Source organism: Arachis hypogaea, chromosome 16, assembly GCF_003086295.3.
Source record: "Arachis hypogaea cultivar Tifrunner chromosome 16, arahy.Tifrunner.gnm2.J5K5, whole genome shotgun sequence".
Classification (NCBI taxonomy): Eukaryota; Viridiplantae; Streptophyta; class Magnoliopsida; order Fabales; family Fabaceae; genus Arachis; species Arachis hypogaea.
Window position 1 is genome coordinate 21,142,059 of NC_092051.1, and position 27,832 is coordinate 21,169,890.

The window sequence follows — 27,832 nt, forward strand, 5'->3', positions numbered from 1 at the left end:
TTCATTAAGTATGCGGATGATTATTTTTATCCTTAAGTGGATGGTTATTTTTACTAAGAGTGAGTGGCGTGCGGGAAGCCAAGCAGCGATGCCGCGATGGTGAAATGAGATGATTATTGATGAAGATGAGGTGGCCGCCGGTTGAAAAAGAAGAGCATTGGAGTGAAATGCTTTAGTAAATTAGGATTTAAGATGGTTATTTTTTTGAAATAACTAACTGGATTTTTTAAAAATTTAAAATTTGAAATTGAAGAATTTAAAATTTGAAATTTAATGTGAAATAACTACCTATTGTATACATTGTCAAGATTTTTCATTGGCTTCCTAACAGAATTCAATCTTATTTTATGTATTATAAAAAATGTTATTAATATTTTTTTTTAAATTAATCAATCCAAAAATAAATTACAGAAATTTATTTGTTACCTTACTAAAAAAAATAGAAATACAACTAACATGATCCATTATTTAGAAAAATGTTAAGATTGAGTCATAGTCTATAGTGGGATGTAGCATAATAATAGCGCCGGTTGGTAAGAAAAGCAAAACAAATCAGATAACGCGGCAAAAGAGATATGGCGGAGTATCATTAAAAAAGGAAAGAAGCATTTAAAAAAAGCTTACGTGTCAGTACCAAAACGAATCCTGTCACCTAAATAGCTGAAGAATCTTTTCATCGCCAAAATTAACGGTTATGATCTCACCCAACCTAAGATTTTAAAATAGAAACCCCTTCCATATTTATCGAAATCCCAAGATTTCTCACAGAATCTGCAGAAAACGAAGAACGAAGTGAAAGGAGTAGAAGAAACACTTGTGCTTAACCATGGCCGTGATCTCCGTCCACGGCGATGGCCGCCACCACAACCACCTCCATCCGCCGCAGCTCACTGGTTCCGCCGGCTCCTCTCGACCGTTTTTCTCCAGTGATTACGTCGAGCCTTCCTCGCTAAGCCTTCTACCCTTACACGGCCATGCTTCTTCTACCAAAGGTTCGTCTTCTTAGGAAATCAAGCTGATATTAATCAGGAAAAAAAGAAAGCTTAGTTTGATGTTATAGATTACTAGTTTCGATTTTGGATTATACTACTGCTGTTAGAAACTGCAGTTGTTGCTTTTATTTTTAGCTCAGTGGTTTTTAACTTTATGTAGTTGATGAAGAACTCTATTTGTCACTTGCACACCAAATGTATAAATCTGGGAACCATAAGCAAGCGCTAGAACATAGTAAAGCTGTTTATGAGAGAAATCCGCTTCATGTTGACAATTTACTTCTTATGGGTGCAATTTATTACCAGGTTTGTTTTCTGTCTCTGTTTCTGTTTCTGGGAGGATTGATGATTTTTTGTAGACCTTAGGCACCGAATTCTTGGTCCTTCACTCCTTCTGTATTAAATTCTGAGTTTGTGATACCGTCTTTCCTGCAGTTGCGTGATTTTGATATGTGTATTGCAAAAAATGAGGAGGCGCTTGGGATTGATTCCCATTTTGCTGAGTGTTATGGGAACATGGCAAATGCATGGAAGGTAAGTTACCGCTGCGCTCCTTTGCTGACTTCAAAAGAATCAAAAAACTTGTGGTGTATTTGTTTTTTATAGTAGGTGAATTACATATGATGGTTTTCTAGAGTTAATGGTTTTTCCTTTTTATGTGCAGGAAAAAGGAAACGTTGACATTGCCATTCAATACTACCTGATTGCCATTGATGTCAGCAAGCAATTCTGGACCTATATTATTGTTCCTTTATAGCAATTCTTTTTGTGTGAATCATGTTGTGAACTTATTATACATTCCAGTGATTTGTTGGTTCATTTGTTATTTCCTTTATAGTACTTTATTTTGGATGTTTCAGCAAGAAATTTCACATAAAGCCATGGACACATATTTTGCCTTATTTGGGCTGACAAAGTCACTTAACTTGTTTGCTGTTCTTATTTACAGAGTTTCAGGTGTATCTTTGATATAATATATGTTGCATGAAACTTATCTGCTGTGGCGCTTAATCTCTTTCTTTCTTTATTTAATTATTTATTCTTTATTATTTATTTATTTTTTTGGGTGGAATCTTGTTATGTTATTTATTCTTTATAATGTCCTTTATTGTATGTTGTTATATAATCTTGGGTGAGATAATTTACCTTTGTTTTGGTTTTGTTGTTCTAGATAAATCCAAATTTTGCTGATGCATGGTCAAACCTAGCTAGTGCATACATGCATAAAGGGAGAGTCGCTGAAGCAGTACGGTGCTGTCGACAAGCACTAGCTATAAATCCTTTGATGGTATTCTTCAGCATATAGTGATTACTGTTTCTTGTTAATCTTTATTGAACAATTGGCACACATTATAATATTTTATTTGCCATTATGTTCCTTTTCATGGGGGATTCATTTGTTTTGGTGGTGATACAGGTAGATGCTCATAGCAACCTGGGAAACCTAATGAAAGCTCGAGGGTTGGTGCAAGAAGTAAGTCCTAAATGTTTGATACACCATTGTGTTTTGACATTTCTATCCACCAAATAATTCAGATCCTTGAACTCTATAAAAATGTTGCAACATTTCTAGACTTCAATTTTGCTGTGCCATATCCTTCTGTTCTAATTAATATAGTTTTTCTTGAGCAATCAGCTTTCTCCATTTGAGATTATGCTCTATTATATTCCCCAATGTGAGCAGTACTTCATCCTATTGGATTAGTTTTTCTGCTTATAAAATCAGTTGTTCTTAGAAAACATTTCTTCCATGATATTACTTAACTAGGCTTTGGTGTACAACATCTTGCTCCTAGAACAAATACCTTTCCATTGTTTTCTTTCAATAGTAATTTGTGTTTCCAGCTTGAGCTAAATGAGTGTGGCATCCTTATGTATCTTTCTCACCATCCTCAAGTCGCATTTTATATAGCCATTAAAAGAATGGCTGTATGCCGCCCTGGCGTAGTTTCTTCACCACTTAGTATTTTGTACCCTAAGTGTCTTGTTAATTATTGGTTTTACTGATTTAAATAATTCATCCATGGAACTGTGATCAAATTCACAGTTTGAAACAGATGTCAAGTTGTTGTCTTCAAGCCAGGGCTCAGATGATGGTTGTTGTAACATTTTGTGCAGGCATACAGTTGTTACTTTGAGGCATTGCGCATTCAACCTACTTTTGCTATTGCGTGGTCAAATCTTGCTGGTCTTTTCATGGAGTCTGGTGATTTCAACAGAGCCCTTCAGTATTACAAAGTAAAGTCTTACATTGCATACCTTAGTGATCTGATATTTCATGCTTTTGTTTATTTACATTCTTAATTATTTCAGGAAGCAGTGAAACTCAAACCTTCCTTTCCTGATGCATACCTGAACATGGGACATGTGTACAAAGTAAGCCAGTAAACAAGTTTAGCTTGGTTAGTTAGATGAACTAGTACCTTGATTAATGATTATTATATTTGGGGTAGCATGACATTTTTTCTTTATCAGGCTTTAGGAATGGCTCAACAAGCTACTGCATGTTACCAAAATACTCTTCAGACACGGCCTAACTGTGCCATAGCTTATGGTGAGTTCTGTTGTTTCATATCTGTTTCAGGCTAATTTTATTTATTTATAAGACATTAATTCATAACCTATTTTGTTTTCCCTCTTCAAAATATCTCATTATGGTGTCCTCAGTATTGAAAGCGATGATCTATATATCATGAAGTTAATAATAAAACAAGTTATGACTTTGTTGTATAAACACTAAATTTATATCATTGATTATTTTCTATTGTTAAAGACGCGAGAATTATGCTTCAGCTAATTACACCAAACAGTGCATAAATTACACATTACACACTGCCACAAGATTGTGGAGTTGGTTCTGAACCTTTACAACACAAAATGACATAACACATATTAGGGGAGATAGCCTTGGCATTACTTCTGTTAAGAACACTGTCCATATAAAGGATTTAACCTTTTAGGGTGCTTTGGATTTCCAAATGTGTTTATTGAGGCAAATGAAGAGTTTTTCAAAGAATATGATACTTGTTTACATTTCACAATGTGGTAAATCTCAACTTGTGCTGTACTGCTAATCATTACCCTGTATCACATGTGGGAAATAGGTAACTTGGCAAGTATATACTATGAGCAAGGACAACTGGAAAATACAATTTTACATTATAAGCAAGCTATCGCATGTGACCCCAGATTTTCAGAGGCTTACAATAATTTGGTAGGTTTTCTTGTTTTGTTATCGTCTTGCTTGAAAATAGCCTATGAAATGTTTACATATTTCGTTGGTTTTTTTCTCTTATCCAACATGTAGGGCAATGCACTGAAAGATGTTGGCAGAGTGGAAGAAGCAATCCAGTGCTACAATGTATGCTCCTTCCTTCATCCATTACATTTATTTTTTATTCATTTTTCCACTATTATATTTGCATGTCACTGAATCTACTTTATTGTGTCTTGAAGCAATGCCTTGCCTTGCAAGATAACCACCCCCAAGCACTGACCAATCTTGGAAATATATACATGGAATTGTATGTGGTCCTTGTATTTTTGGATAATGGTATTAACTGATGATGGTACGTGGTTGAATGATTTTTTTTTCTGGTCAAAATTGCTCTTGTTTAGGAATATGGTGTCTGCTGCTGCTTCATATTACAAGGCTACACTATGTGTGACTACTGGATTGTCTGCTCCTTACAACAACCTTGCTATAATCTATAAGCAGCAGGTACTAAAATCTGGAATGAAATTCCACCTCAGTTGATCCAGACGCCCTCATAGATGTTGTATATGTTTCATTAACTAGTTCACAGTTGGTCTATGTTCGTGGGTGACAAACCGGGGGCACTGTCAGAATGAGATGCTAATGCTAAATTTGTATATATTCTTTATAAAGGTGTACCTCTACTGATCTATTTTATACTTGTTTGGACAAATTATTTCAGGGGAATTATGCAGATGCCATATCATGCTATAATAAGGTTCTCTGCAATGACCCCCTGGCAGCTGATGCCTTTGTAAATAGAGGCAATACATTTAAGGAGGTTGGTAGAGTAAGTGAAGCTATCCAAGATTATATACGGGCAATTGCTGTCAAACCCTCTATGGCTGAAGCCCATGCTAATTTGGCTTCAGCTTATAAGGACAGGTATGCTAACTTCAAGTTTCCTTCATGTTGTTGAGGCCCATATTATAACAACTCTTTTGCATATCAGCAATGTCTTAAATTTTTAAAGTTTCATTGTCTTGAAACCTTTCATTTTCCTCACAGGACCTGTCAGAGGTCCAATGAGGAATTGATTTTCTGAAAATAATTTGAGCTTGGGGTCATAGCTCGAAATTAATCTTTTTTCAATTGTTGCAGTGGGCATGTAGAGGTTGCCGTAAAGAGCTACAAACAAGCATTAATTCTTCGTCCAGACTTTCCAGAAGCAACCTGTAATCTCTTGCATACACTTCAGGTATATTTCAGTTGTAATACTTTTCACTCTTTTCCAGTATGCCCTTAGTGGAGCATCTTGCGATAGAGACGATAATATTTTCTTTAACATGAGTTGATTGGTAGTGCTTTTATCTGTGAATGCACAATGCTTACTTCCATTGAACTGGTGGCTTTCAGATAGATGGGTTTGATCAAATCATGCTTGTTATGTTTGCTTTTAGCATACATCCATGAGTGATTGAATTCACAAATTAGATGATGTGCTACAAAAGCTTACCTGTGACCCTATCTTAATTTTCAACATTACTAATTTGATGAACCAAGTGTGATTAGTATCACATTTTGGAGAGTTGTGATTCATCATTTCATTTGTCATAAATTGGTGCAATCTTTTGTCATGTTGCAGTGTGTCTGCAGTTGGGAGGATCGTGAAAAAATGTTCAGTGAAGTTGAAGGGATCCTCATGAAGCAAATTAATGTCAGGACCTATCCATTCACATTAACATATCATATGGTGCACCATGTTTTGTTGGGTTGAGCATGCTTTATTGTTATTATTTTTGCTTTTCAGATATCGGTTCTTCCTAGTGTTCAGCCCTTCCATGCAATAGCATATCCACTTGACCCAATGCTAGCTCTGGAAATCAGGTATGATTTTTATGCAAATCACATCCAAAATAGAAAGTGAACTGTTCTATTGTGCATCCTCCCCCCCCCCCCCCCCCCCCCTCTTTCTGTTTCAGTTTATAATGTACTTCACTGTCCATGTTTGCAGTCGTAAATATGCTTCCCATTGCTCCTTAATTGCATCTCGTTTTGCTCTGCCTCCATTTAGCCATCCTGCCCCTGTCCCAATCAAATGTGAGGGGGGGTATGAGAGATTACGGGTTGGGTATGTCCCAATCTCTTGACTAATATTCATATATTTCTCTCCCAAACAGTTTTGATGAATATTTGTTTTGTTATATTTTAACTGTGAGCAACTTGATGGATGCAGGTATGTGAGTAGCGACTTTGGTAATCACCCCTTGTCACATCTAATGGGATCTATTTTTGGTATGCACAACAGAAAGAATGTTGAGGTATGTAAGATGGCTCATTCCAACTTATCCCTAATTTCCAAAAGCACTTAATTTTTGTTTACAATTGACAATCTATGTGCAGTTTGGCTAAAGTGATAAAATTACTCTTTTTGCGGAAAAAAAAAAAAAAAGCATTTGAGCAAGTGCTAGTTGGCAGTGTTCTGATGGGAAAATGTTAAAAATACCATTCTTTATATATGCAGGTGTTCTGTTATGCCCTGAGTCCAAGTGACGGTAGTGAATGGAGGCAACGCATTCAGTTTGAAGCTGAGCACTTTGTGGATGTTTCTGCCATGTCATCTGATCATATAGCAAAAATGATTAACCAGGATAATATACATATCCTTGTCAACCTTAATGGATATACAAAGGTTCTTTTCTGGAAATAATTTTTCTCTTATCTATTTTGCAAACAAAAATTCATGATCAACTGTAATAAATCACATTTGTGGTCTGTATTTATTTTATGCAGTAATTTTATGTATTTGATGCTTGGTTTTTCTGAGGGCTTCCATTTTATGTATCAGTACTTTATTCTTTTTATCTGCAGGGTGCCAGAAATGAGATTTTTGCTATGCAACCTGCACCGATTCAAGTTTCATATATGGGATTCCCTGGAACAACAGGAGCAACATATATAGACTATTTGGTGACAGATGAGGTGAGATTCTTAAATTTGGTCTACCTAAAAGAGAGAGCTGTTTTTTTCTTCTTTTGCTTTATTTTATTTTATTGAGGGGCTAATCAGTCATCTAACTCTTTCTAATTTTTCTTGTAGTTTGTCTCACCACTTGGGTCTGCTCATATATATTCTGAAAAACTTGTTCATCTTCCCCATTGCTACTTTGTAAATGATTATAAACAGGTTGCTTTTTATGAACTTAATTGGAAAAGCCTTGATTCAACTTTATTGCTGGTTTTTATTAGATGCATGGTGTTGACTTTTCTTTGTGCTGCAAAATTTGTTTGTTCAGAAAAATCAGGATGTATTGAATCCAAAGTGTCAGCACAAACGATCAGACTATGGGCTGCCTGAAGATAAATTTGTATTTGCATGCTTCAATCAACTGTACAAGATGGATCCTGAGATATTTAGTACATGGTAATAGCAGGATGCTGCTTATTGGCTGTTTAGATTATATATTTTTTTCTAATAAAAAAAGTATTCTCACATATTTAGTTATATAGTTATTTTCTTTTCATACCTTGTCAACAACTAAGCCTTATCCCACTTGACTTTTCTGGGTGCATTGTTCAAGAAACACCATTGTGTTTTATGAGAAACCATACTTCCATTCTTTCTATTTCTGCAAAATGCATATTTGCATGCTATTAACTCTTGTCTCTTGTAGGTGCAGAATTCTTAAACGTGTACCCAATAGTGCACTTTGGCTACTAAGATTTCCAGCAGCTGGCGAAAGGAGACTGAGGGCATGTATGTGGATTTCTGTAATGATATTACTCTTGATGATATATTGTGATTAGTGGTGTCTGTTATGTTTTTTATTATTGCTCCAAAATGAGCGCTGGGCATTGGCCTTCTTTCAGATGCTGCTGCACAAGGGTTACAACCAGATCAAATTATTTTCACAGATGTTGCAATGAAGAATGAACATATCAGGCGAAGTGCTTTAGCAGACTTATTTCTTGACACGTAATTTCATCTCTACTTGTCCTCTCTTTGATGTACTAGATTGTTTTCTGTTATTTGCTTACGGCTTCCTTTGTTTTAATACTCTTATTGCATTGTTTTAGGCCTTTATGCAATGCGCACACAACAGGAACAGATATATTATGGGCGGGTTTGCCTATGATCACTCTACCTCTGGAGAAAATGGCTACTCGAGTTGCCGGATCACTCTGTCTTGCTACTGGACTTGGGGAGGAGATGATTGTTCCCAGGTGAGAGATATTTTCTTGATTACTGATATGGACAGTTATTGTTACCTTTCTGTTTATATAACTAACTAACTGTTGTGTGTGAAACCAACCATGTAGCATGAAAGAGTATGAAGAGAGGGCAGTATCACTGGCCTTGAGTCGCCCAAAGCTTCAAGCTCTCACTAATAAGCTTAAGTCTGTTCGCATGACTTGCCCTCTATTTGACACAGCTCGCTGGGTGAGTTTAATACTCCCTCTCCTTTGCCTCAAATTATAAATGTATCAAATTCTTTTTTGTGACAGATAGTTTTAGATAGTATGTAGTTTATAAGATGCATTGTTCTGAATTTTGTAGGTGAGGAATCTTGAAAGAGGATATTTTAAAATGTGGAATCTACATTGCTCTGGTCAACGTCCCCAACATTTCAAGGTCACCGAAAATGATCTTGAATATCCTTATGATAGATAGATAGATAGATAGGTAGATAGATAGATAGATATAGGTGTTAGACGAGAATGTATATAAGAAAATCAAGAAAAAGTAGACCGATCTGATACTTGCTATGTTGATGAATCTGATGAAGTTCTGTTTTAGCAATCACGAATATATCTATTTTGCTAGCAATCATGGATGAGTAATTTATTGTGTTTTGGCTTCGCAATGCTCTTGATTAATTAACTAGAACATTAACAAGATATACAAAAAAAGAAAGAGGGGGCCGGGGACTAAACTTTTCACTAAAACTCAAATGAACCAAAAGTTGAATCAAATACAACAAATTTGTTATTTATTATCATATATGAATTGCATGAGCCAAAACAATATATCAATGGAATGAAATGGTAATTCACTTTATCAAATTAGTTATTATCGTATCAGAACTGTTTTTCAAGGTAGTTAATTATTTTTTGATCCACTTGAAAAGCTTTAGTCAAAACTTCAGGAGAAATAGGTGGAGTGGATCCAAAAACAGCATTTGCGATTGTGATAACACCTGGATTCTGACTGCTAAGACCAGAAATAGCAACAGCGTTGCCATAACCCACGTTGAATTGGAAATGAATGAGACCAATTGGGAACACAAACACATCACCCTTGTTGAGCACTTTAGTAAAAAGACGGTTGGTGTTGTTTTGATTGGAAGTGACAAATCCAACAAAGAGAGTGCCTTCAACAACAGTCAAAATCTCTGTGGCTCGAGGGTGAGTGTGAGGAGGGATTAAACCCTTAGGTGCAAAATCCAGGCGAGCAAGTGATATGCCGAGTGTGTTAAGTCCGGGTAGTTCGTTAACACTGACAGGAGTCACGTTTGAGCCAAGTTTGTTGACAACATTCCCAGGATCTACATGCTTGAAGAAATCTTCAGCTACTACAACTTTAGGGTCTTTGCAAAAGTTTCCATTCACAAATACTGCAAAATAAGAAATTAAGAAGAATTAATTATAACGATGCTTAACCATATATATTGAAAGGAGTTTGATACTTGAGTATGTAATGATATATACCAGCATTTTGGGTGTCATTGAGAGCCACACAGAAATCTTGCAGTGGACTGGGATCATAGGCTGATGCAAAAGAGGATGCCAAAGCCAACAAACCAACAAGGAAGTAGATTGCTTTCATTTTGTGCCTCTTGATATACCTTTAAATTGATGCTATGTATGTAATTGCTAATCTCTTATGAATGATGCTATGTATGTAATTGCTTAATTAGTTGTGGTGAGACTTGATGAATTTGTTGAATGGGAAGCTTGCTATTTAAAGGGAGGAGTCATTGAATTGGCCTGCAAATTAACGTTGTTGCATCTAATAATTGCTGAACCATTCTATACCAACTATGTATGTGCTTGTTCAAAGAATATATTAAACTTGTCACGTTAGCTCCAAAAAGAAATGAACAAGTGATCAATTAGTTTTCAAGTTGTTTGTCTTAGGACTTGGTCTGAGTTATTGAGACTTGTTAGCTGAAATTTAATTTACTGTGCTTTTAGAACTAGTAAGGCCAGTTTGGATAAATAACTTAATTAAATTACTTTTAAGAAAATAGCTTAAACAATAAATGACTATATTAAAAGTAACTTATAAATAAGTTATTTTGTATTTGGATTTTTAATTCTAAAAGTATTTATTTTATAAAAATATGATAAAAAGTAGTAGTATTACGAGAGAAGTAATTTTTTTTAACTTCTATGTAAGTTCCTAAATAGCTTCTTAAAAAACCACAATTTGATTTTGAAAATTGCACTAGTCATTAATACTACTACTTTTCATAAGTCAAAAGTTAAAAAAATTACTTTTAAAACTTTTTAAACGGGCCCTAAGTACATCATATTATATTTCTTGGTTGCCGCTCTTCCAAGCTTATCTATTCCTTGACCAAATATGTTGTAGTTTTATATATTATAATAATATGAAAATTTCCTGGAGAAGCAGTTGGGGGAAAAGGGATACAGTCATAAGGAAAAGAAGAGACCCCTTCAGATTCATACATGTATATCCCCAAATTGAACAAATGGCGATCTGATAATATTGTGAGCTGATTGCTTGCTTCTACTAATTTGACAGTAAAATATTATCCCATTTATGTAACCTCGCTTAGGGTTTAATTCCTTCTTGCGAAAGTTAATATGGAGTTTGATTTTGATTGATAATATAAAATATTTTAGAAATCGTATAATTATATTTATTATTTTAGATTATTATTTACTTAATTAATATATAAAATAATTATTTTTATCAATCTGGTATTATTTTATGTTGATAGTGTATTAAAATTAAATTTTATCTATCTATCTATCTATAAATAAATAGTCATTTCGACCATGAAATATTTAGATGCTGACAAAACTAATCATTAAAATTGAAACTAAAGTTATATCCATAAAAAAAGTTTTGTTTGATAAAAATAACCTATTATTAATTTTTTTATAATTTCGTAAATACCCATCTCTTTTCTGCTTCTTTCCCTAATTCTAACCCTAACCTTAACCCTAATCATTTAACCGCCCCTCCATCCTCCTCTGCCTCCTATCCTACACCCTTCTTTGCCGCCATAACCCCACCCACCACTACCATCTCCTCCACCCCTTTTCTCTTTGACCATCGCCAACTCCGACACCACCTCCGCTCCATTTCCTTTCCAACTCCTCTCTTCCAACTACCTCTCACCACCTCCTCTGCTAGTCATATCATTTTTTCGCAAGCATAGCCATAGCAGTGGACAATTTTTCCCACAAAATAGAATTTATCATTTTTGTTTCGGCTTTCGTTTCCGATACTATCCACAACCGTCCATATGTCTTACAAAAGGTATGATCTCTACTTGCTCGAAATTTTTTGTAAGAAAAATTGGTTTTGATTTGGAATATTGTATATAGCATGCTGAGAGATATAAAAATAGAGAATCAGACAGTGAGATATCATGGTATGGAGGCAAAACATTGATAATGTTTGGCCCCAATATTTAGGGTTGAACATGGATCGAATAATATCCACAGATCCACAGTATTTATCTGTATTCGATTCGTAAATTATATTATCCGATCCACATTGTCATCGGATCGGATTTTATCCAATCTGCACTCTAAAAGGATCAGCTTGCGGATATCACACCTGTATCCGTAGATCTGATCTAGTTAAGTTTAGAAATCAAACACCCTAACCCTAAACATTCATTTCGGTGCTGCACATCTTCCTCTCTCCCCTCTCCCCTCTCCCTTGTCCCTCTTCTCACTTCTCAGACCCAACCATCTCAAGACTCATTCTCTAATCTACTCATCAGTGACCATTATTGTCGTTTACCTCCACACGAATCTCATTCGTTCGCTGTCTCCATCCCATGGCCTCCCCATCTCGCATTCCGTCGCCTTTTTGTCTCGCATCTGTCTTCTCATCCTCACCACCTCGCCGTTTTCTCTTTTTCTTTTCTTTCTCAGCGGCGCTCCTCTCTTCTTGGATTAGTGGTTGGCTACTCTTTTCGTTCTCGACAGTCGCATTCATACCTTCATCGTGATTCTTCTCTACTTCGCCTCTGTTCTTCACCAATTTAGTCATCATCGTTATTTTACGTCTGTTGGGCATTTTAGTCACTATTTTGTTTCTGCTTATGCTCCAATTTTTTGTTTGCTTAAGTCTTTCAGTTATGTGTATCTTTTGCTACTTCTTTTGATGGCTTTTTTGTTTTAAAAAAAATTAAATAAGAATAAATCTTATGCACCGTAATTTCTTTATTTGTGACTCTCTTGTTGTATTTTTTTTTTAAATTTAGATGCTATTATAGTTTGATTCAGATTTTTGGTTCTTGTAAAACTGCTGGTGATCTATTATGATTTGATTGTTGTTATTTTTCTTTTAAATTCTAGATTTTTTTTTGGTATGCTATTTTTTGTACTATTGCACACCTCCATCTTTAACGTTCTTCTTTCGTTACTTTAGTTATCACTTTTTAAGTTGTATAGTATTTTGTATTAGTAAGGTTCAATAATTCGATGTCTTCAGTGAATAACTAATATTCATTAAGTTGATGTCTTTCTTAGGTGTAATATGTAAATACAAATCTAATATCCAGTAACATGCAAGTTTAAAGAATTGAAGTACATTTATTTTTAGGATGGTTATAGCATGGAGAAAGCATTTCTGGTCCTTAAAATTACAGCATGGTTTTTAAATTTTTGCTTATTTATGGTGCTTAAAATTTTGACTATATTTTGTTAAAAAATAAAATATTTCAAGCAAAGAGGTGAGGTTACAACTGAACTAGGAACCGGCTAAATACCAACATCACCTATTCACATCATTGTTGTGCTAATAAAATCATTCTTTATATTCTTGGTCCACCTTTTGTAGATCAAAGACTCTGGAAACTTAAGAAGGTTTTCAAACTTTATGGCACCGAAAATGTGACTACAAGAAATGCCACGGGATTCAAACAACTTGCACGAGCACGAGAACATATTTTTACTTCTATCGACTTTCACCCGTCGATCTTTCGTCAGGTCTCCGAGAACAGTCATACTGAACTCAACCTTGTCGAACACCGTGCATAATACCTTGATATTCAAAGCCTCAGCCCTCTGCTCATTACGAATTTCCTTAAAAATATTGCGAGTGAAACAACATGCTACAAATCTTTCATATACCTCTAACGAAGTAATCATCATTGGCTCAGAGCATTGAGACTTAAAGTCAGCTACTAATTCATTGTTTCTATACTCCTTTAAGGCCCTATCCAGGTTATGCATGAAGTTGATGAGTGTATTCTTGCGATTAACGTAAAATATGATGAGAGAGTTTATACCTTCCACTGTGACGTCGTCTTTATGTACCCGAAAAACTTTTTCCATAAGAAACAATGGGACCACATTGCACGAGTTTCGTAAGTTTTTTCCATTCACGTATTCCCAACAAGGTTGTGCTTATCCAAAATGGCTTCCCATCTTCGATCAAAATCTATACAGTGGTTGTTGTCATATATAAGACCCTTAAAATCCCGTAGAAAATTATGATTCTTTCACTACAAGAAAACACGTCTATTGCCACATTTTTAAAGCGTGGCGAAAAGCTGAAAAAAGCGTGGCGATAGCTTTTCGCCACGCTTTTTGAGCTACCGCCACGCTTTTTTCAACTTATCGCCACGCTTTTTCGTTTGCCACGCTTTTTACAAATGGCCACCCATAAAAGCGTGGCCGTATGTGAAGATATGGCCACGCTTTTAAAGCGTGGCCATATGAGAGGTCTGGCCACGCTTCAAAAGCGTGGCGATAGAAAGAGATATGGCCACGCTTTTAAAGCGTGGCGATAGCAAGATATGGCCACGCTTTTAAAGCGTGGCCATAGCCAGAGATACGGCCACGCTTTAAAAGCGTGGCAATAGCCTTGTAAAATTTAAAAAAAAAAAATCCTTTTTCTGATTTTTACCTTCATCGATACAAAATATAAAATTTTCAGTTCTTTTTTGATACCAAACTATAAATATAGTATGCAATTTTTATTACAAGACAAATCAAATACAAAATAAATCTCGAGTTTGCATAGGAAAGTGATTGTCCTGTTTACAATTTGAAAGAATTAGCAAACTTCTCTCACAACTGGTTGAAGAATTTAAGTTCCTATGGCGATGCCTTGTACAACAATCTATCTTAGCAATAAAATGAATCTGTTCCTAACAAGTATATCAAAACTGTAAAACCGCGGAGAGCACACTACTAATATGTTCTTCTTGGTTTAGTTCATGAAGCCGCCACAAGCTTTGGTCTGAATCATAGTTTGTAGCCTTTGAAACTAAACTAAACAAAACATGATATAATATGGTTCAAAAATCTCAACAGTAGTTTCTGTAGCCTGGGCTGTACATGCAACTTTCTGCATATTTGACAAGATCCTTAGGTCGAGGTAGATGAGAAGCAAGACCTGTTTTACCAAACACAGCACAAAAGATATAAGTATTGAAAAGAAAACAGAGCAAAGTTGTCTGAAACTCAAAACATTTCATGAAACTAACCAAGTTCATATGCCTTGCTACCACGTTAGCACCAATATGTGCTGATATCTTTCTGATATTTGATAATGGAGGGTAAATCAGTCCTTTATCATAGTTCTCCTGTGACACTTGTGCAGCCAAAGCTTCAGCTATTGCATAAGAAGAAACCGTTAGTGAGTTCTTGGTTCTACCTTCTTGGAATTTAGATTGAATTGATTTTAGTATATTTAATCTCTCTTAGCTTGAATGAACTCACAGGCTGCCAAGAGCATCTCATCGCGGATGCGGATTGCACCAGAGATGAGCAAACCCAAGCCAAAACCAGGGAATATGTAAGCATTGTTGGCTTGAACAGCAATGCAGGAAGCGCGAAAAAATAAAATGAAAAAATAAAATGAAAAAATAAATATATAAAGGTCAGCCACTGAGATGTTTATATTGAATAACAAAATGTGTAGGTAGCAAAGGTCAAATGAAACCTGTCCAGGAACAAAGACTTTTCCTTCATATTCAACAGGATCAAATGGGCTACCACTAGCAAAGATTACTTGACCCTACAAATTAAATTAAGATAAACAACATTAACACATAATGATGTGTGTAATCTATTCTAAATTTTTCAAAGACCTGAAAGAAGGTACAACATAATTCAAAGAGTGGGGAAAAAAAGTAGAGAAGAAAACAAATACAAAGAAAAATCAGAACCAGATGAAAACTCTACTGCAAAAGCCATATGGTTTTACAATTCCACAATCCACATACCATTTTGAATTTGTCCATAGTTCCTGAAAGAACTCCTCTTGAAGAATCCATGTCATTCCCCTAAACAAATACCAACATTTTATCAAAGAAGAACAAAAAAGTAGCAGTGCTAATGGTAAATATTTTTTATAGTTATATGCAAACCATGCGGTCCAGCATCCGGTTATGACTATCCACCTCCTCGTGTATATCACTTGAGATCTGTTACAATCACATCAACAACACGTTAACACATCAAAATAATGAGAAGGTTACCAACAGCTGAAAAGAAATAAATGAGGAAATGATCATAATTCACAGCGTTCTTCAAGTATAATATACAGGAAGAACAAACTTAGGTCTAGATTATTTTACAAGAAAAATTAAACTTACTCTTTTCAACAAATTGACTCTATCTTGCAATCCACCCATTGCTCGCTCGTTATCTTGTTCATCAATTTCATTATAGGAGGAGTAAAGTGATGATGCTCGGATGCCTCCCTCCTCAATGCCGTCAAACAGAGCAACTCTGCTGTTCCGGGCGTCTCTGAAACAGGGAAAAGGTTTATAACAAAATAGTAAGAGGCAAAAGTTAGATAATAAACAAAAGCAAGGTGATTTCCTTTGCATAAACCATACATTGAAACAGTTTTACAATCTTTCCATCAGACATCTCCATGATTTCATAAAATGTTCAAGATAAGCAAATTATCTATGAGGAACAAAAAATTTGTTTCAGTATTTCTACCGTCACCTGTGAATGCTTGCGTATTTCAAAATAACAAACTTGAAAGTTAAAATAACCCTTCACAAGTTATCAAAATCCCAAAAGAACTAATCAAAGGGGGGAAAACGAAATACTAGTCCAGCATAACCCAATTTCCACCAGAAAAGTTACCCTTCAATTTATTTTGTATCTGCCATTTTAGAAGTTCTTTTTCATGTTTAAAATTACCTGTCACATTTAAATATCAAGAAAATATTAATTATTTTTGACCAATTATATCTTTAAACTAATTATGCTGAACAATAGAGTGGAAAACATAAATAAGTGGTAATTCAGTATAACTAAATAAGGATAGTTTCATAAAATTAGCTTACTAGATACTAGTATCAAGATTATTCATAAAACCAACCCGAAATATGGTTAAAGCATTTCATCAAACATGTTGAGTGCGGTAAACTTGAAACGAAATAAGAGAATTCAAAGCTTAGTATCAATGTGATAGAGAAGAGAACATAATATTGTATACTTTAATTCAGTCTATGAAAAAGATCCAAACCACTGCCAAATCAAATAGTTACTTATTGTAATAGAAATAAGAAGTTGCAGAGTTTCAAGCAGAGTATTGGTGTTGTGTGAGTGTATTGTCTGGTGGTGGGTTTAGGGAACTCACAGCGGCGACAAAAGAGAGCAGTTCGACAGCTAGGTGGAGCGCACGGGTTGGTCGCAGAGTTTGAAGCAGGGCAACGTGGCTTCCAGACGAACGCGAACGCGAACGGTGAACGCCGAGCAAACTTGAACGGCGAAGAACGCGAATGAAGACGACGGCTGAACGAAGACGCGAACGTTAACGGCAACCAACGGCGGCGGAAGCGCGGCTGAGCAGACAAAGACGACGGACGCCGAGCTCAAGGAAGCAGCTGCGATCGGTGACAGCGAACGGGGGTTGAAGACTTGGAGCACGAAGGAAGCTAGATAGACGGACGGACGACAGCAGTATGCCACTCCTTGCGGCGGCGATGGTGTAGGCTTACAGTGCTAGGGTTTTTTGGCTGAGTTTTTGTGAATGAAAGAAACGGAGGGAGAAAGGGAGAAAGAAACGAAGGAGCTTCAGAACCAAGAGTGAAGGGTTTCGAGTGACGAAGGCTAAGGGCGAAGGGCGAAGGGTGAAGGGCGAAGGGCGAAGGGCGAAGGGCGAAGGGTGAAGGGTGAAGGGCTAAGGCTAATGGGAGGCGCTCTTCAGGCTTAGGGTTTCGAGTGATTAGAGTTAGTGTCTTTGGGTTGGGGACCGGGTTGGTGCCGGGTTGGGAGCCGGGTCAGGGGCCGGGTTAGGGTCAATGGGTTGGAGCCCCTCTCGCCACGCTTTTAAAACGTCACTGTTTTGCTCTACGGCCACGCTTTTGAAGCGTGGCAGAAAAGAACCTTTTGGCCGCGCTTTTAAAGCGTGCCAAAAGCGTATTAGGATATGGCCACGCTTTGTAAGCGTGGCCGTAATGAAACCCTGTCGCCACGCTTTCAAAATGTCCTTGTTTCTCTCTATGGCCACGCTTTTGAAGCGTGGCAAAAAAAAGCGTGGCCGTTTCTCTAACCAATTGCCACCCATACAAAAGCGTGGCCGTTGATACTTTTCGCCACGCTTTTGAAGCGTGGCAATAAAAAAAGTGGCCAAATCTCTAATCTATTGCCACCCTTATAAAAGCGTGGCCATTGACCACTTTTGGCCACGCTTTTGAAGCGTGGCAAGAAAAAAGCGTGGCCATAGGCCTTTTTTCTTGTAATGTTTATATTTTCACATGCATTTCTCTGAAGATGCTGTCCGCATAACCGATGGGTCGTATCAGAAAGAACATTCTTTATTGCATCTCACATGACAAGGTCTCCAACTGTTATAACTGCTTTAGGAAGCTTCCCATCCATCGCTTCAACAAACATTTCCAACAACCACTTAGATGTGTATGTCATTTCGTCTGATAGTAAACCGGAGCCGAAAATAATAGTTTGCCCATGATGATTGCATCCGGAAAATATGACCAAAGGTTTGTTGTATTTATTCCTTTTGTATGTTGAATCAAAAGCAGCAATATTTCCAAAGCAGTGATAGTCGACAATTAATTGCCCATCTGCCCAAAATATATGCTTGAGCCTTTGGTCACTAGTGAACGTATACTTCCCAAAGAAAAACGGATTGTTGTTTGACTTGCCAATCAAATAGTTAATTGCGACATTTGCATCCCCGTTTTTTACTTTTGATCTACGATAACGATCAATGTGATTGTATAAATCTTTGCGCGTGAAGCCAGCATGACGATATCCATCCTTCTGAAATGCAATATATCCCATAATATGGCACATCTTGACACCAAAATTATGAAGATTCTCCACTTGAATTTTATCAGTAATAGTAAGTCAACGATTGGCTGGAAGATGTGCAAATTAGGGGGCGTCAAATTATAATTGTGAGATTCCACAAAACATGATACTTTCTATCTACCACAACCGTAGTCAACCTTAACCTTAAGCCGTGCTGGGCACTTAATTCGTGTGATTGACCTTGCCTCCCATGATCTATTCTCCAGATCAAGATATCTCATATTCCTGCAGTCCTCTTTATTGCAAACAAGTTGCCTACAAATGATTTTACTTTCCCTATCACTAACGATGTCATCCTTTCTCATTACAAAGCCATGCCAACAAGCATAAGCGTTATAAAATTGGCAAGCTTCATCCTCTGTCCTAAACTCCAGGTTCCAAATATCCTCCACCATTAAATCTGATATTCTTTTAACATCACAATCATGTTCACTCTTGTTAGTAAAATCTAACGAATCAACATCATCATCTTCAACATCATCATGTGAATTCGGTTCATAAATAAAATCATCACCCAAATCATTATCAGAATCATTCTTAACATCATCCCCGTATGTAGACATAATTTTATGCCTACCAAAATCTAGGATAGTGAACAAAAATGTGAATAAACAGAACCAAAGGCAGCAACTACGGACAGCTAATCTAACCTAATTAGTAGCAGCTATAATTTCCGGAACCAAACCTATTTAAACTAACCCAATTGTTTACGAGTCGAGTATAACATTTTAATTTTAATACGTCAAACCTAGTCACAACATAGAACTAGCAAATGTGACTTAAAATCTAAATTCCAGAATAGCAACGCAACACCCTAAACAGAGAAACATTGAAAAGACAGAGACTTTCATGAAAATTAAACTAACCTCGATTAATAAAAAAATTGAATCAGAGATACCTTGATAACAACCAAAACTTGAGCTTGAATGAGTAAAATATTGAACTACTAGAGAGAGACAACCTTACTTAATCACCCGCACCTAATTCGAAAGCAGCTAAAAAATAAAGATAGTAAACTAGCTTCCACCTGTCACAGTTTCGTCACAAGCAGAGGTTTAGCTATTAGGTTGACAAATTTTACTACTGGAGCCACATAAAGTTAGCCTTTGACCTTTCCTCAGTCGATGGCGGTACCTAGCAGAGAGAAACAGAGTATCAGTATTGGCTCTTGTAACTCCAAAGAAATAATGCTTGCAAAATAAACCTCGAGTTGAATAAGGTGTTATATAACATACAATAAATAATAAAAACAAAAGAGGGTTGGGTGTGTGGAGGTTAAGCGTATTTCTTTTCTCAGAGATGCAGATTGAATGCGAGACACATATGGAGGGTTTTTCTTTTACATCAATTTAGAGATAAGAAATTAAAATTGCAAACTACCCCTTTAAATTATATAGTATATATATACACTAACTATTCATAGAGTATGATATAGTATGTTTATGTTATAGGTTCATTAAAAGGTTTGATTATTTCACTTCATTAATTATTGAACCTTTGAAAATTTTACTTAATTAATGGCTCAGATGATGACACCTAATTAATTAAGAGTAAAAAACCCATACGAAAAGTATGAGAAGCCAATGGAATATTTGTACAATATGTACAATGGAGGTTTATGGAGTATTAGAGATATAATCATTAGTGTTGCCTTTTCTCATCAGCTGAAACTTTTAGAATGAGTGGTATCATGACATGGTATTAGAACGCTAGATCCGAAAAGTCAAAAGTTTGATCCTTAGTGAACTCCAAAATCTTTATTATCCCTAATACTATGGTTATTCTAGATAGTATGGGGGATGTTCATTTTGTTACTCAATAAAATCACACACTAAAATTAAAGTACAAGTAAAATCACACACTAAAATTAAAATCACCTTTATTAAAATCACACACTAAAATTAAAGTACAAGTAGAATTATTCAATGAATTATAACCCTCATGCGTTTTATTATTACATTGAACTGCATGAGCATATGCATAACATACACTAAATCAAAGTACAAGTAGAATTATTCAATGACGAGTGCTCTCTGTCGTCAAACTAGTTGTTATCATACCAAAACTGCTTTTGGAGATAGTTGATTACGTTGTTGTCCACTTGGAAAGCTTTAGCCAAAATTTCGGGAGAAATAGGTGGAGTAGATCCGAACACAGCATTTGCAATTGTGATAACACCTGGATTTTGACTGCTAAGACCAGCAATAGCGAAAGCATTGCCATAACCGATGTTAGATTGGAAGTGAATGAGGCCAATTGGGAACACAAACACATCACCCTTGTTGAGCACTTTGGTAAAAAGACGGTTGGTGTTGTTCTGATTGGAAGTCACAAATCCAACTAAGAGAGTTCCTTCAATAACTATCAATATCTCAGTGGCTCGTGGGTGAGTGTGAGGAGGATTTAAACCCTTAGGTCCAAAATCTATGCGAGCAAGTGATATACCCAATGTGTTGAGTCCTGCTAGTTCGTTAACTGTCACTGGAGTTACTTTTGACCCAAGTTTGTTAACAACATTCCCAGGATCTACGTGCTTGAAAAAATCCTCAGCCAGCACAACTTTAGGGTCTTTGCAAAATTTTCCATTCACAAATACTGCAAAGTGAAAAATCTTATATTAAAAACAACTAGTAGTCATAAGATGCTTAGCTTAACCATAATATTGAAAGGAAACTAATTGAAATATAATTTGAGTAACAAAAACTATGTGATTATGTGGAGAATATGAATGTATATATGCACAGATACCAGCGTCTTTGATGCCATTATCGGGGAGAGCAACACAAAAGTCTTGGAGAGGGCTGGGATCATAGGCAGAGGCAAAAGAGGCCAGAGCCAAGAATGCAACCAGCAAGTATGTAGCTTTCATTTTTAGTTCGCTAGCTTCTATATATTTCTATAGTTTTGTATATAATTGCTTGTTAATTGTGAGAGACTTGAATATCTTCTGCATGGAAAGCTCGCTATTTATAGCATGGAACCATTGAAGTGGCTTTGCAATTTATCCACGCTGCAGGTAATGAATATTATTCTATAGTATTTGCATTGCGGAACCATTCTTCAACAACTACGTGCATGCTAGTTCAAAGAATAATACATTTTAAAATATAAGAAGATGCTCCCCATAAGTTAAAGCCAGTTTAAATAAAATTTTGTATTCTTGTATTCTGTTTGGTGATAAACTATACAAATTATGAAAATTTAATTTATTCTCTTTATTTTTTATTAAAAAAATGTGAGATAAAAAATATAAAATAAAAAATATAATTATAAAAAATTAACAAAAATAATAAAAAATAACGTGTGTCCTTTATTAGTATTACCATGTCCTTTTTGTTAGGGTAGGGTGGACACAAAATACACTAATTTAGTGTTTTGGATACAATATCTCTATTCATATTTCCTATGTCAAACACAATTTTGTATCTATGTGTCTCTGTCTTAATGTCCGTCCTGTCTCTGAAAACAAATGCAGATTTAATTATTATTAGTATTTTTAATGATATGAGATTACATATATCTAATAATGTGAAATTACTCATTTTTTTTACTGATTAAATACTAGTTAAATTTTAATAAATGCTAATGACTAAACTTTTTTTTTATTTTTAGTATATAATCATATAATCTCACGTTGAATTGGTCTCTTTTATTCATTTTATCTACAGATTTAAGTAAGTACTCACTTTAAAAATGTTATTTGATCGTCAACTTTAAAAGTTAGGTAACATTTAATAAACTTTTTGTTAATTAATTGGTACTAATAATATGCAGGTAAAGAGAGTAAATACTCATAAACAAATAAGAAAAATGGGTGAGTTTATATAATCAATTTAATTTTAATTAAAATAAAATATTTGTTTTGATTATTATTTATTAATTAATTGTTACTAATAATATGTAGGTAGAGAGACAATAAACACTCAAATAAATAAATGAGAAAAAAGGGTTAAGTTTATATAATCAATTTAATTTGATAAAAAATTACAATAATAATTATTTGTGTAATTAATTAATTAATTATAATTCGACACTTTTTAAAACCAAAATAAAGTAGTTTAATTCATTGAATAAAGTAAAAGTCTAAAATATTTCTATTTATTATTATTGAATAATAAATTAATTGTATATGTATTTAACATATGAAATAAATATCCCTATATATTTTATTTAAATATAGAGTATTATGTGAATTAAAATCTAAATAATTAATTTATTACATTATTTTTATTCTCACGAGACTATGAAATATTTGGTGGTTTTAGAGTATATTTAATGCATATTTCAAAATCTTATTTTTATTTAAAGTAATTGGGCCTCCTCTAGGCTTATCCATTTGACCATGCAATAGTGCGACCTTTATATAGAAAGTTAGCTTGTGTGTCTACAAAATGTCAAGAGCAGTTAGGGTTAAAAGGAAGAAGTTGTAAGCAATTGGGTGTCACAACTCACAAGGAAAGTTCGTTGATAATTGTTTGGTGTCCTTTAAATGATTTTTATATTGGAGCGGAAGTTAGTTAAATTTGAAGAAATCCAAATTAATATGTAACGTAGGGTTAGTTATAATAAAAAAAATAGAGAGTTGTTATGCACTTATGCGGTAAAGAATTAAAAATTTCGATGAGAGTACAGTAGTTGGCTCCAAATTATGTTTCATGAAGCAAAGATATAATTTAAGCACAGCAGCCTCGAATATCCAATGGAGGGATTGTGATTCTTTTCGGATGTTCTCATTTAAACCTAATTTCCTATATCTATTTCTCTTATTGTAGGAAAGAAATTAGAAGTTTGTTGCATAATTTTTTTTTCTTTTATTGGATGATTCACTTTAATAATGAGTTAGCTTACCATCTACTGTCTCTTTGTTGTTGTGCGAATCTCACTATTTATCCTTATCTTTAATCCAACTTCTTATATACACATATATCCCACTTTATTTATTTTTTCTTTTTCTTTTTTTTTTCCTCGAATGGTTCCGAGGTCAGCGTCTCAAGTTCACTGTTGTATTATTGTGCAACAAACGATGATAGAAAAACCTCTTTTAAAATAATAAAATGAAATAAAAAAACTTGTTCAGCCTATATGGTGCTTTGTGGCATGGATCTATCTTGCTCCTTAAATATAGCAGACACTCGAGATTTTAAAAGATGTGATTGGAAAAATATATATGCACTACTTAAAAGTCCCTTTGGGAAGTAACAGCTACTTTTGTTTTCTTACTTTTAAATTATAAAAAGTCATAATTTGTCTGTTTGATACCATTTTAAAAAAAATTTTTAATTTTTTAAAAAATTAATTTACAGTTTTTTGAAAAATAGAAATATATGACTTCTTTACTTTTTCATAAGTCATTCTACCACTTACTTAAAAAAAATTTAATTTCAAAACATAAAAAAATCTATTTTCCTTTTTCACTTTGTGAAAAATACTGACCATTCACCACCATTTTCACGCAAGGTCTGCTAGAAGTATTGACCTTCCACCATAATTCCACCATCATTCTCACGCAATGTTCCAAACCTCACCATTTTCACGTAATGATTCATCTGATAGAAGTATTGATGATCCTCCACCACCATTTTCAGACAATATTGCATTTGAACAACCTACTGCATATATTCCTTCTAAGTATTTTTTTTTATCATTTTATCACTCTATTTTTTATTATTAAATTTGTATTTAACTGTGGTATAAAATTTCAGTTTAAATTTTATTTTTTTCATATGTGATTTTATTATAGCTTGCTATTATTTTCATAGTTAATTATAGCAAGTTCTTGATCTCGATAAAAGAGAAGAGATTCTAATAGGAGTAAAAAAATAAAAAACAACAACAAAATATACATTGACACATATTTTATATTTATTTTTTATTTTCACCTACCATATCATACACAATATTAGTGATTAGGTTATGTAAAATCAACATTCAATATTGGAAAGTATTTGTTATCATCGTTATTTTAATATTCATTCTCTTCTGTAAAAAAAATTTATTTTTTGAGTTATTTATCCAAACGCTACAACTTTAAAATAAGTACTTTTATAACTAAATATCCAAACACAAAATAACTTATTTATAAGCTGCTATTAATAAAAGTCCTTATGTTGTAAGTTTTTTTTTCAAAAAAACTTATTTAAATTATTTACCCAAACTGGACCTTATTGCAAGAAAAGTGACATATCTTATTTAACAACTAAATGCAGAGAACCGTATTTGGGAGATTAAAACTGAAAAATAGAAATTTGGAGATGAAAAATGAGAGACAAAGATTAAATTAAATTTTTATATTAAATACTAGTAAAGTTTTAATATCCATTTTTAAAAATTTTAGTCCTTTATATTCCACTTTTTAGAAGTATTGAAAAGACTTAAATTTTATATTTAAAACTGAAATTTTAGTTCCAATTTATGATCACCAAATATGATACTGAATATTAGTCTCTAAATCTCAATCTTAATAATTCAAAACAAACACAACCTTAAAATGTAATGTTTCATTCTGTTCGGTTGCTCGAGGTTTCGAACGGGTTGGAGTGGTGCTCCAGGTGAGGGAGTGGGAACCAGCCTAGACCTGAGCCTGTGTGCGAAACGCGTGGGCAGACGATCTCCCGAGTTCTTTGTGAAGTATGGGGGAGCTACCTGCAATGACACTCCGACGCCCAAGTCAGGAAGTACGCAGCAGCTATGAGATTAGGGGTGCTAGTGACGTATCTTGGAGGAGGGGTAAAGCCCTCCCCATATATACCCTATCAGTGGGGTGGGTCCCACGAGGATAGACCCACCTTCCTGAAACTTTCCTTACTCCAGCTGTCAGGTAGCTGGCTTCCTAGAGAAAAGGTGTCCGGGTCAGGGTCCGGACGTGCGATGCCCCGCATACCGGCCGCTCGGGTTGGGTGGGGTCGCATGCCGGGTCGGATTAGACGGAGCGCCAACTGGGCTGGGCCGCAAACATTCATAAATAAATTATTAATTAAAATATTGAAAGTAAATATAGCTATATGTATTAATTTAGCTAGATGTATTGTGCTTAATGAAGCTTTGGCATTGGATGTTAGAAAATATTTTTCTTTTAATTTACTCATAATTATTAGTAGTATTTGTTGTAGTTTTTTCTATACTTTAATTGTGTTTTATTTTTTTTTGTTGTCCACGGTATTTTTCAGTTCAATAGTTAAATGAATAATCTGTAACAGATCTGAGCTCTATTTAATTGTTTGTCGCTGGCCAATAACTTGCTGTATGCACAAGGCGGGATTCGAACGCCCGACATTTATTTAAGTGGATAAGTGATGAATTGACCGCTCAACCAACCCAAGTTAATTCTTTAATGGTATATTTTAATATGTTAAAAGTATGCATATTGAATGGAATTGTATTTCCGAAAATAAAAATAAGAATATTTGTAAGGAAAAGTATAGATAACTAAGTGTATAATCAGCCAAGAATTAAACAGCTCAATTAATTATAATTATTAATAATTAATTTTAAATTTTTTAAATTCAAAATTTAAATAATTAGAAACTGATTAAGTAAATCTAATTAAAAACTATAAAAAACATTTTCTTTCCACATTACAATACAAAAAATTCGAAAAATACATTAAAAAATATCTATTTAATATGAAAAAGAAATATCACAATAATTAGCAAAAAAAATATTTATATATATTAACTTATCTTTGTTAAGATGGATTTCGAGATCCAGTTTATTAAAAAGTTAGCAGAAGTTGACTGGATCCTAGTTAATTCCCTAGCAGAACTCTATTTGTAATTATATTATGAAATTAAAAGATTACATACATTAATGATTCAATCGATCATAAGTAAAATATAACAATATTGATGGTAATAGAATCTTTTAACATACGCGTGCTTCTTTTTCTTTTTCTCCTTTCGTTTAATTTTTTTTTATTTTTCTTTTTTTCTTCATTTATTGTCATTATTGTCGTTTTCATCTTCTTTTTTTTCTCATTCTTCTTTTTTTATTTGATTTTTTCTCCTCATTCTACTTTTCGGAGTTGGTATATATTCTTGAGACCTAGTCGCTAAAATTTGATGTGTAGTTTTAGAACTAGTGAATTAGCAAATTACATTACTCTTTAAAGTAATTGGACCTCTTCTAGACTTATCCATTTAACCATACATAGTGCGACCTTTATATAGAAAGTTAGCTTGTGTGTCTACAAAATGTCAAGAGCAGTTAGGGTTAAAGGGAAAAAGTTGTAAGCAATTGAGTCAAACACTGACCTTCACTAATTTATTGTCACAACTCACAAGGAAAGTTCGTTGGTAATTGTTTGGTGACCTTTAAATGATTTATTATATTGTAGCGGAAGTTAGTTAAATTTGAAGAAATCCAAATGAATATGTAACGTAGGGTTAGTTATAATGAAAAAATAGAGTTGTTATGCGGTAAAGGATTAAAAATTTCCATGAGAGTACAGTAGTTGACTCCAAATTATGTTTCATGAAGCAAAGATATAATTTAAGCACAGCAGCCTAGAATATCCAATGGAGGGATTGTGATTCTTTTCAGATGTTCCCATTTAAACCTAATTTCCTACATCTATTTCTGATGATTCACTTTAATAATATGAGTTAGCTTACCATCTACTGTCTCTTTGTTGTTGTGCGAATCTCACTATATTTATCCTTATCTTTAATCCAACTTATTATATACACATATATCCCACTATTTATTTTTTCTTTTTTTTCTCGATGATTCCGAGGCTATGTTGATCACCGTCTCAAGTTCACTATTGTATTATTGTGCAACAAACGATGATTGAAAACCTCTTCTAAAAAAATAAAATAAAATAACTTGTTCAGCCTAGATGGTGCTGGGTGGCATGGATCTATCTTGACTCCATCAATATAGCAGACACTCAAAAGAAAAGACAAAATGTATGCAGAGAAGGAGGGATAATAAGCAGGCTGATTCACCTGCATAAAAGAAGAGGGGAGAGGGGAAATGGATCCTCTCAATTTTTTTTTAATAATTGAGAGAATAAAATCTGATCTTTTACCATTAATTGTTATAAGTAGGATCAAAAGAAAACATGAGAAAAAGTGTATTAAAAAGTTATAGATAACACTTTATTTCTTCAATTTTTTTCAACAATTGAG

At 34.4% G+C, this 27,832-nt stretch overlaps 4 protein-coding genes and 2 long non-coding RNA genes across 6 annotated transcripts; 1 reads left to right on the top strand and 5 right to left on the bottom strand.

The window, feature by feature from the left end:
- Positions 1-544: 544 nt before the first annotated feature.
- On the top strand, positions 545-9,015 carry LOC112758376 (probable UDP-N-acetylglucosamine--peptide N-acetylglucosaminyltransferase SEC). Its single transcript, XM_025807041.3, has 28 exons — positions 545-992; positions 1,153-1,298; positions 1,428-1,526; positions 1,657-1,707; positions 2,164-2,280; positions 2,410-2,466; positions 3,111-3,230; positions 3,306-3,368; positions 3,468-3,546; positions 4,097-4,206; positions 4,300-4,353; positions 4,449-4,516; positions 4,611-4,713; positions 4,931-5,133; positions 5,350-5,446; positions 5,834-5,905; positions 5,999-6,075; positions 6,203-6,319; positions 6,425-6,509; positions 6,713-6,880; positions 7,060-7,170; positions 7,288-7,374; positions 7,484-7,611; positions 7,862-7,944; positions 8,058-8,163; positions 8,265-8,411; positions 8,508-8,628; positions 8,746-9,015. Exons 1-28 carry the CDS (start codon positions 827-829, stop codon positions 8,857-8,859), a joined length of 2,949 nt encoding a protein of 982 aa, XP_025662826.1. The 5' UTR covers positions 545-826; the 3' UTR covers positions 8,860-9,015.
- A 125-nt stretch (positions 9,016-9,140) lies between these two features.
- On the bottom strand, positions 9,141-10,220 carry LOC112758377 (germin-like protein subfamily 1 member 7). The gene is made up of 2 exons (XM_025807042.3): positions 9,897-10,220; positions 9,141-9,802 (listed from the first exon to the last, which is right to left on the bottom strand). The coding sequence occupies exons 1-2, from the start codon at positions 10,012-10,014 to the stop codon at positions 9,267-9,269; spliced, it is 654 nt and encodes a 217-aa protein (XP_025662827.1). The 5' UTR covers positions 10,015-10,220; the 3' UTR covers positions 9,141-9,266.
- A 4,431-nt stretch (positions 10,221-14,651) lies between these two features.
- Positions 14,652-15,246, bottom strand: LOC112756830 (uncharacterized). Its single transcript, XR_011874012.1, has 3 exons — positions 15,126-15,246; positions 14,891-15,018; positions 14,652-14,799 (listed from the first exon to the last, which is right to left on the bottom strand). It is a non-coding gene; the product is annotated as an uncharacterized lncRNA (long non-coding RNA).
- A 378-nt stretch (positions 15,247-15,624) lies between these two features.
- On the bottom strand, positions 15,625-16,005 carry LOC140173023 (uncharacterized). The gene is made up of 2 exons (XR_011874013.1): positions 15,776-16,005; positions 15,625-15,691 (listed from the first exon to the last, which is right to left on the bottom strand). It is a non-coding gene; the product is annotated as an uncharacterized lncRNA (long non-coding RNA).
- Positions 16,006-18,197: 2,192 nt separating this feature from the next.
- Positions 18,198-19,267, bottom strand: LOC112756831 (protein FAR1-RELATED SEQUENCE 5-like). Its single transcript, XM_025805446.1, has 2 exons — positions 18,826-19,267; positions 18,198-18,715 (listed from the first exon to the last, which is right to left on the bottom strand). The coding sequence occupies exons 1-2, from the start codon at positions 19,265-19,267 to the stop codon at positions 18,198-18,200; spliced, it is 960 nt and encodes a 319-aa protein (XP_025661231.1).
- A 1,299-nt stretch (positions 19,268-20,566) lies between these two features.
- LOC112758378 (germin-like protein subfamily 1 member 7) lies at positions 20,567-21,656 on the bottom strand. Its single transcript, XM_025807043.3, has 2 exons — positions 21,453-21,656; positions 20,567-21,299 (listed from the first exon to the last, which is right to left on the bottom strand). The coding sequence occupies exons 1-2, from the start codon at positions 21,571-21,573 to the stop codon at positions 20,749-20,751; spliced, it is 672 nt and encodes a 223-aa protein (XP_025662828.1). The 5' UTR covers positions 21,574-21,656; the 3' UTR covers positions 20,567-20,748.
- Between the last annotated feature and the right edge of the window lie 6,176 nt (positions 21,657-27,832).